We start from the raw sequence: 9,548 nt of genomic DNA on the forward strand, positions 1-9,548 counted from the left end.
TGGCCATCTTAAAACAGTTGGAGAGGAAACCTTTTCCCAGTTCATTTTATTTCATTTTTATTAAGAGTACAATACAGTATACATTTATAATAATTTACATCTTTTTCCTAAAAGTAAGGCACATTTGTATCAAACAGATCAGTCAGCTGTTTAATATTAATAAAGTTTTCTTTATTTAAATCAGTAGATTGAATAGAGGTGTAAATAAAACTTTTTAGACCAAACAAACATGTTATTTTAACTTTCAAAAATAAGTCATTAGAGTTGTGAGATTGGTACAGCAGTTTATAAATGTATTTATTCAAAAAAATATAGAAAACATGATTCATAATAATAGTTCCTTAATCAATTTGCTGAGAAACACACTTAAAAGCTATCTTATAACTTCTATGACAATAAAAATTGAATAGATAAAAGCTAAGGATTGAAAACTTTTGTATGTGTTGAGGCGTGAACAACCTGGCACGTGTTGACATTCAAATTAAATTGTCTTCATGAATACTGAAAGTCAAAGTAAGATCTTTTTAATTAATCTTAACAGTATTATGAGTAAACTGAGTAGAACACATTTCTCATGTCATACCGCAGCTCACTTTTCAGAGTTGTGGCAATTAAACCTGAAAATATGTCAAGTCCAGTTCGACCGACAAACTTTGTTGCGGTCATTATTGCAAAACAACAGTTCAAATGTATTTCTTTTGATGCTAATCTGTTATTGTTTGATGTTAAACATTTGACAGTTTTCCTGTACAATTCTAGCAAAGACATCCGGCAGTCCCGCGACCCTAGTTAGGATAAAGCGGTTCAGAAAATGAGATGAAATGAGATGAAATGAGACATCCGGCAGTATTTATTCCGTAAATTGAACGTTTTTGCTTCACTTTTTTTGTCTAACCATGCAAGGCCAATGAATGACTCTGTGCTGCACATTCCTAGCACGCACACTTGCTCCCTTCCGAAGCTTCCGCCAAATCTGGGTTGTTGTGGCCGTTTGTTCTGAAGGTGCCATCCGGGATCCAGGACTTGTCCACGCAGCGTTCCATCCTCTTCATGATGAGGTCGAGCAGCACGTCCACGGCCTGGTTGACGTTTTGACCGTTCGCCGCGCTCGTCTCAAAGTAAGGGATCCTTGGCCGGTAGCAAAACAGGGAACGTTATCTTAACGGGGACAATAATGCAAAGATGCTCAAAAAAAAAATTGACAAACAACATTGTATTTTTTCTCAAATACACGCCCTCCGACCTCGCTAATCTTCTTAAGAAGCTTGAGAAAACACTGCATGCAGCAATCATCCATTGGAATATTTGCCTTTCAGTCGAGTTAAGCCAGAGCAGGATACTTGACGCAAGTAACCATGTTTACTTTTCCAGAAGGGTCAATTTAGTCTGGCATTGTTTTCTCGCTGACGTGGGAAAACGCGTCCGCCACTGCCTCTTTGGCAAACATTTCAGGAAGCGGCGGCTCAGCGGGCGGGGACACACCTACCCGTACTTCTCCGCCTGGTCTCGGGCTTCTTCCTCACTCACGGCTCTCTGGTCGACCAGGTCGCATTTGTTGCCGCACAGAATCACGTCAGGATTCTCACAGTAGGCGTGAACCTGTAACTGGCCTAAAACAAACCGTTTTTAGTTCATGTGGCCTTCTCTCATAAGTGCAGTACCAAAAAGACTCATTTTAGACACTCATTTTTGCAATGATGTCGGTATGGTTTCCTTCAAGGGCTATCGTAGAAATTTACAATGGCGAATACCAATGTTCCCTCTAATTTTTCGTTGGTCTGAGCAGAAAGTCAACCTCCCTGAGCGCACTGAGTACCAGTGTGAGCGACATCATCGGTACTCGGATGATTCGCCTAAAGACGTTTCGCCGACGGACGTTTGACAGACGGGCAGGACGCCGAATGGACGTTCCGCCGAACGTTCATTCGGCCGAACGGAGGTTTCGCCGAAACGGGATTCGCGCGCTCGCCCCGCCCCCGGATCGTGTGTGTACAAGTTTTTCAACCTCGGCCCGCGGGCCATATACGGCCCGTTAGGATTTTTAATCCGGCCCGCCGCCGGTGTTGTCCAAATTATAGTAAAAATCAATGTTAGTCTACCATCAATGGCAGCCCGGGAATAAGCACTCTTGGGCGGGCAGATGTAGCAGAACCGAGCCGTAAAATGACAGCAATCGGGTCAAATCCATCCTAAAACAGCATTTAATGATTAAATACAAATACTGGAGCTCTTTGGACATTAGAACCGAGCCCAGGGAAGTGAATTCCTTGGTAAAATGTCGTGATGATATCGCGATGGAGGCAAAAAAACGTCTATATACGTCCATTCGCCAAACAGCTCAAAATGCTCTCAAATTCGGTCAAATCCAGCCGAAAACAGCGTTTAATGATTAAATACAAATACTGGAGCTCTTTGGACATTAGAACCGAGCCCATCATGAAGAAAGGGGTAAAAAAAAAAAAAAAAAAAAAAAAAAAAAAAAAAAAAAAAAAAAAAAAAAAAAAAAAAAAATCCGTTTTTTTTTTTTTACTGCGCGCCATAGGATTTCTGCTGCGCAGAGAAGACGAGAGTAGTGCGCAATTGCGCACGCGCGCAGCTTAGAGGGAACAGTGGCGAATACTAACATGTATCATTAACATCCTTTTCACTCTCAGTGTACATTGGGCGAGAGAGTAGCAGAACTTACTCATCCAGTTGCGGACGTTGAGGAAACTTTGTTCGTTAGTGAGGTCAAACAAGAGAATGAATCCCATGGCGTCCCTAAAGAAGGCGGTGGTCAAACTCCTAAACCTGAATTGGGAAAAAATGGTGATGATGGATGTGACTTAGAAAATGTGGTCGGGGATGGACTACTACCTCTCTTGCCCGGCCGTGTCCCACAGTTGCATGTGGATCTTCTGTCTTCGACCTGAAGAACCATCGGGACCGGTGGAATTGTATGTCTGTTGGAAACAGAAAGATTCTCTCCCGTTAGGTAAATATCCACATGGGAATATTGTAATAATGTCTTGCCCTGCTTTATACGTTGACTCCCCCTTGACAGTCTTTCCGATCGCCGTCAAAAGCAGCCAATGAGTTAAAGCGACAGAACACACCTTTGTCATTATGCGTCCCAAAGGTAAGAATTTTGTTTCATATACTTTGAATCATTGCTTATAGTATTTAAGCCAATCAAACGAGAGTATCCCAAACTGCCTGCCTTCCTTGGTGCATCAGTAAGACGCATTGTTACACACACTTGTACATTTTTAAGTACTAAACAGAATAGAAGAGTCCTTTGGTCATCCCCATCACTGGAGCAAAATATAGACAAACACACATAAATGACAGTATATACAATATATATCTTGGACCTAAATACAGTAAATGAAAATCCAAAGAAAAGTGGCAGCTTACCACTCGTCTTTCTCTGAAATCGATTCCAACTGTGGTGATGAATTTGGAGTTGAACTGGCCATCGGTGTACTGGTAGAGGAAACTGGTCTTTCCCACTCCAGAGTCACCCAGGGCTAGGAACTTGATGAGGTAATCATATTCCCCATCAGACATCGTGAGGTTAATTTCTACAACATGCACACAAAACAACACTTAGTCGTACATGATTAACGACAGAAATGTGCAGAAACATCTTAAAAACAAAAGCAAATCATAAAAATATCGCATATCCTGCAACGTCAAACGGAATATCGTCCGGGCCTAATTTAAATGCTAGTTCCCCTAAACTTACTTTGAAACCCCAACACTGGTTTTTAACCCCACTTTGGAAACCTGACTCGAGATTGAAACCCTAACACTGGTTCAAAACCCTACTTTAGAACCCTAACAGGAGTTTTAGACCCTACCTCGGAATTCTGCCTTGCGCAAAACGCCCATCCTTCATGATTTTACCATCTCAATACGGACTTCCTTTCTTCTGGCTCTTTTGGCAAATTTGTTCAGCACGGTTGTCTCTACTTGTAAAGACTCGGCATGGCGGAGGGGGGCTAATTTGATTTAGCGCATAGCACATTTCTACACTTCACATGGTCAGCTAATTCCAAGCCAAGAACACGTCCGTGAGTCATATGAGCAGTGTGCAAACGTTCTAACAACCATGACATTCTTTCTCCGTGAACGCCCCCCCACTGATCCTTTCATGTTGAACTGTAATCAGCTTAAGTTCCTTTTGCGTAACCTAGATGTACGAAAACTTTACGTTTATGCCGATACTGGTATGTTTGTGTTCAGGGACCATGAGCTCAGACCACCGGGAGTCAGGACCACCTTTTGATTAAAGTATTTAGCTGTTGTATTTAGTGCTTACGAATCACCGCCATCTTTCGTGTTCTAATGAATTGGACTTTATCAATGTCATGCAGACAATGAGTTAACGAACAAGCATTGAATGTTTTTTTTTGTCTTCTCCAAGTGAGGTTTAAGTCATTTAGTTACTTAGAAAACACTTCTTACAACACAGCAGATTGAAAAAAATGCTCATAAATTCTGTATAGGAACTAATCCCTTTAAGTGGAACCTTAATGTTACATAAGGTAAAACAATTGGTGTTCTGCATTAAGTAATTCTGTGGCGTTAAAGTTGGGTTATAATTTTAAGCACACAGTATTGCTGACATGGCCATTAAGAAAATAATTCCAGAATCTTCCGTTTAGTAGTACTAGTAGAAGAATAGTAAAGTAGGAGTTGCTACTATTTGTAGAACCAATAATCTATTATTTGTAGTAAATAGTTTCTAGTTGTAGTTGGCGTTACTCGACTAGCTTCTCATTGCTGATATCGGCGCCAGACACTTGGTTTGTAAGAATCAGTTCTCTACAAAACATCTGTTAGATTAGTGGCATGGGATCATTATTAGGAAGGTACTCTTGAAGTATAATCTGGTAAGAGTCAACAGATCCATGCACCAAATGTAAATTTGTTAGTCCTAATAATTGCACTCAAACTCCATCAAACTGTGAAATAACCCATAAAACAAATAGCAGTGCCCTGTCTTTAGACTCCAGCTCAATTTCCTGTCATTACATGTTTCGGGTAAGAGTCAAGAATGCAGCGAGAAAAAACAACAATCATCATTTTGATGGGGAGTATTTTTCCATATAAAGATTCACTTGTGTTTAAAGTCAATGCTTTAAAAACTAATCTAACAAAACTTCAGTAGAATGTTAACTGCCGTTGACAGCGATACATATCCAATCCATTGAAACTGTGACCATTTGCTGTCAGGCCCTTCGAGGTCGACTGGATTACTCATTTATCGTCGTCAACGGGAATGAAATATAATCAAACACACTGTCTTAAAACTGAGAAGAAGATATAACTGGAGAATTACCGAGACACCAGGCTGCTTTGTTTCATTCCAACTCCATTCATAGTTTTTGCTCTTTGGAGTTTCATGCCTCACGGAATTGAAATTAACCAAGTTAGATTTGACAGGAACATGACTGTTGTAGGATAGCAAACTCTAAAAGCAGTTTAAAGACTGCAAGTCACATAGTTTGGGTTTTAAATGTATTGCCTAAAGTCTCACTATGACCTGAAAAAGTTCTGTATTGAATTCAATAGATGGGACTTCACTGAGCCAAAATCTGCGTGACCAGACGTTTGGTCGCCCGGACGTTTGGTCGCCCCGGTGAATATAATTTTGAGAGCTGGTTTGAACAGTAGATATTTAGATATTAAACTCTCTCTCTCATGAATATAATTTTGAGAGCTGGTTTCAACAGTAAACTCTCTGTCATGTTGTCAAACGTCCGGCGACCAAACGTCCGGCGACCAAACGTCCGGCGACCAAACGTCCGGCGACCAAACGTCCGAGTACCAAAATCTGTAGTCCTGATTAAACAAACCCCCCAAAAACACAGTTTTAATCCCATTTTGCTGTTGGTCAGATAGCCAGAGTCCGTTACTGTTTATTGTTTAATCTGTGAAAGTTCATTGCTGTGTTTTTTCCTAATATTTTTTGAAACAATGGTTAATTCGTGTAGCCTAGGACTTTGCTTCAACACAAACAATGGCGATATAAGCCTGTATTTTTCAGTTTAAGAGGTTGGCTGTGTTGATTGAGCATATGGAAGGAAGTGGACCACCAAGCAATATCAGTGACAGCGTTTACTTGCTTCTTTGGAAGACAAACATTTCCTCCCCAAAATGTGACTCATGGTCGGATGCCACTTACATCTATATTTTCCTTGTCGTGATTCAATTTTTAACCAGTGCGACTCAAACTCCAGAGCAGGTTATAGTCTGGAAAAAAATGGTACATCATTTCATGATTATTTTTAAATTATTGCTTTAACTTGGAAAGGCAATTGAAAACAGGCAGCATTTTGCTAGGAGATACTTTTTTGAGCAATTCCAAATGGTATTTTTTATGCAGTCTGTAACTGTCATTTGTTTTTTTCAAGTTTTGAAGCCGTGCAGTCCAAATTGTTGCAATCAAATAGAGGAAGCACATGGGATTTTCCTGCATTTTATGCGTGACGCCCTCCGACAAAAAGCAGCTTTAATTATTTCAACAAGTAGAAGTGAAAGACCCTCCCTGGGCAGGACTCCAGCTTTGGGGACGCAATCCGGATATGCACAAAAGCACGGCGCTGACAACTTCTTGTGACACACACATTAAACGGAGTCTAAAGTGAATTAAGTGCAACAAATAGAATGCATAATGGCACTCAGCTGGTCCTCATGTGGCTGGAGGACATTCAAGATCTTTGGTACCCATGTTAAGGTCCATGTATTAGCAGCACACTCATTGTCTCCACTAGTAGGACAATATTTGGCACACAAGTAGGAAAATTACATTTTAGGAATGAGGTAAAACTGTATTTTACGACTGGTTGGTCCGAATGAAATGATGAAATTCTGTTGACGTCTATACACGTCATTAAAATGATAGATAAGAGCTCCTGCAAATGACCTCAATATCAAAGATGGTCTCACATAGTATTTAAGTATGCAAATTGCTCATTTTTTAGACCGGTGATCACGGAGAAAATAATATTTAACCACTGAAAATGTGCTTCCCATTGGGTGATGAGTTTGACATCAAGGGACGTCAGATGCATACAACGCTGATAGACTATTTACATGATAGTTTTTTTTTTTTGGACTACTGCTCTTTGTAAATGTAAAATTCTGTGTCTTTTTCAGTTCATCAAACAAGATTCCTTCTTCTGGGAAGCACACGATTAAGGTGTTGTCTTTTCTACAGGGATGAAGGACTTAACATGCAAAAATGTCACATGGTAAGTGATTTAAGGGAGAAAAATAATTATATAAGAGCAGTAAATAGTGAGAGAAAGTTGATCTAAATTCTTGAAATGAACAGTAAGGTTAGAACTATAGTATAATGTGGAGAAGTCAAATAGTTGATCTAATACTAGTGATGTATGTAGTATTAATGTTCTATACTCATGCAGTAATGGAAAGCTGCAGGGGAAAATGTCATATTTGTTAAATATTGCGATCGGAATAAAGTCTTACCAGTGAAGACGAGAAGCGCAGAGATGTCAAACCGTAGTGGAGAAAGAATTTAAAAGTATTTCAAGTTGAAGCTACTTGCAAACAGGTGCTAGACTTTCTGACATTTCCTGCTAGCCTCATTCACTCAGCGACTGAAAAACATAGGCAGCTCTTCCAAAAACAACAAAAGAAAGAAAGGCGGAGTGACTCAAATTAAGCGATTTTTATACAATTTCTCTGCGTCACATCGGAGCCGGAGGATGTCATGGAGGCTCGTTGACTGCGACAACAGGAGTAAAAAAGTGAGTTGAGACGGGACGAAAAAAAAGTAGCTCCTCTTCCCCACCCACCGGCCGGCTCCTACTAGTTACTAGTACGCAGTAGTATATATAATACTATTCGCTTCAGGGAAACGTTTCTAAACATGCTGCGACGCAATTGTGGGAAACGGCTTGCGCAAGTTTGCTGTTTGCCAACCTGTCCGTGTTACGAAAACTTCGTAAATTGGAACGATTAGAACCAGAGTGAGGGAGGGACGTTTCGAAACGCCAGCCATTAGACGGAGCCCAAGCAAGAGGAAACTGTCGAGTTTGTTGTTGTAGATTTGTTTTTAAAAGTTGATTCGTTTAGGAAGAACGGATTGTAGGATAAGTACAGTGGAAGAGAAAGTAAATACTACTAAACCGCTGGTGACAGCTGCTAAATGGCACTTAAAATGCTTAAGGGCATGAAATGCATGGGGTGCACAATAACCATCTTAGTCCTTTAATCCTTAAACTAAAGTTTAATTTGAATAGACATAAGGGAGAGATGTCAGAAAATGAACTTATTGTTCGTCGTATTGAGTTTTTAACATATTACAAATGTTCTCTCAGAATATTGCGTGTATTAGTTATTGGCAGGTAATTTCTCACAGCACAGTGATTTGGGGGGAAAACTGCATTAGGAGATCAGCTGATCTTGTCTAAAATAGCGTAGTAAGAATTAATTGCTCTACTTTAGTTACATTATATACAACTGCAATTTTTCTTTTGGGGCAGATTCATGGCATTCCAATTAAATTCCAAATAATGACACAAGAGGGAGCCAAATAAACCATTACCTGTACGCATACCTGTTTAAGTGATACTAAGTCAGGGAAACAACAAATGTTTTTAGGTCTTGATTGCGGTCAATACACAATTAACACACAGACACGAGAAACCGCTGTACAAATTATATAGTTTTATTCTGTTCATTACAATCACTCAAATTGTCCCTTTAGCTGGATGATTTTTTTCCATCGCTCGTATTCTCCTTAAGGGCCACATCTTGGTTCTGTTCATTTGTTGTTTTGGTCCCGTTTCCATAATAAGGTCCATAAATGTAGACACCACCAACCACTCCAATAACTGCGGCAAGGGCCATTTGTGTGAAGGGGATTTTTCTGCGAAACATCACCAGACCCCAAATGTCAGTGTTTCGGTCCTAGAAGACATAAACAACAACAACATTAAATAAAGATGCAGTCATATTTTTAAGTCGACGATGACACCAGACATCGCGAGAGTTTGTTGGTGCCATTTAGTTAGCTGAAAGTGTCGCTATTTTCGTGTCACAATAGTGACATATTGACACATGAACAATTTTAACACGACGATTTTACTCACCGAGCAAATGTACACCGTGTGTGACTGTAAGGGTGAAATAAAGGGGCGAAAGATGTCAAAAGAACCGCAACGAGAAGGACAAGAGGAGCGTACCTTCTTATTCTTTGCTTTGGAATACAGAACTAAATATACAAAAATATGTATGGCGTCCCCGGTGGACAGAAGTAGATATGCAACTGTCTAATTTGGTCATGTTTTATCCTTTGCAATTAATAATAATTATTTTGTGACTACAGACTTTGTTCTTTATGAGTAATAATGTTACTTTTGAATTTCAGGGATTTTTTTTTACTTTTTTATTTTTACTTAATTGCTACTGTTCTGTAAGACTAGTCCTGGTACAATTGGTAACTAATATTAAGTAGTTTTTTTGAGTGATTTTTTGAACGCGTGAAGAGTGAAACATGAGTATTTTCAAACTAGGAGTCTTTAAAAAACAAA

General features: G+C 39.7%; 1 protein-coding gene across 4 annotated transcripts; it reads right to left on the reverse strand.

Moving 5' to 3' along the window:
• Positions 1-12: 12 nt before the first annotated feature.
• Positions 13-7,962, reverse strand: rab27a (RAB27A, member RAS oncogene family). 4 transcript variants are annotated; one of them, XM_077620899.1, is made up of 7 exons: positions 7,480-7,962; positions 6,173-6,240; positions 3,397-3,563; positions 2,857-2,942; positions 2,687-2,790; positions 1,487-1,610; positions 13-1,128 (listed from the first exon to the last, which is right to left on the reverse strand). In XM_077620899.1, exons 3-7 carry the CDS (start codon positions 3,547-3,549, stop codon positions 933-935), a joined length of 663 nt encoding a protein of 220 aa, XP_077477025.1. In that variant the 5' UTR covers positions 3,550-3,563; positions 6,173-6,240; positions 7,480-7,962; the 3' UTR covers positions 13-932. The 4 variants fall into 4 exon arrangements, with proteins under 4 accessions (XP_077477025.1, XP_077477016.1, XP_077477008.1 ...); XM_077620890.1 differs by lacking the exon at positions 6,173-6,240 and having other exon boundaries at positions 7,480-7,610; positions 7,689-7,961; XM_077620882.1 differs by lacking the exon at positions 6,173-6,240 and having other exon boundaries at positions 7,480-7,961.
• Between the last annotated feature and the right edge of the window lie 1,586 nt (positions 7,963-9,548).

Source organism: Stigmatopora argus, chromosome 2 (assembly GCF_051989625.1).
Source record: "Stigmatopora argus isolate UIUO_Sarg chromosome 2, RoL_Sarg_1.0, whole genome shotgun sequence".
Lineage (NCBI taxonomy): Eukaryota > Metazoa > Chordata > Actinopteri > Syngnathiformes > Syngnathidae > Stigmatopora > Stigmatopora argus.

What these genes read in the sequence shown, in the direction of transcription:
- rab27a (XM_077620875.1), bottom strand. Translation starts at nt 3,873, where the DNA reads ATGGGCGTTTTGCGCAAGGCAGAATTCCGAG. An exon ending in ATTTCAGAGAAAGACGAGTG is followed by an intron (nt 2,943 to 3,396) that starts GTAAGCTGCCAC and finishes TGTTTCCAACAG; the next exon opens with ACATACAATTCCACCGGTCC. An exon ending in GACCAGGCGGAGAAGTACGG is followed by an intron (nt 1,129 to 1,486) that starts GTAGGTGTGTCC and finishes CTACCGGCCAAG; the next exon opens with GATCCCTTACTTTGAGACGA.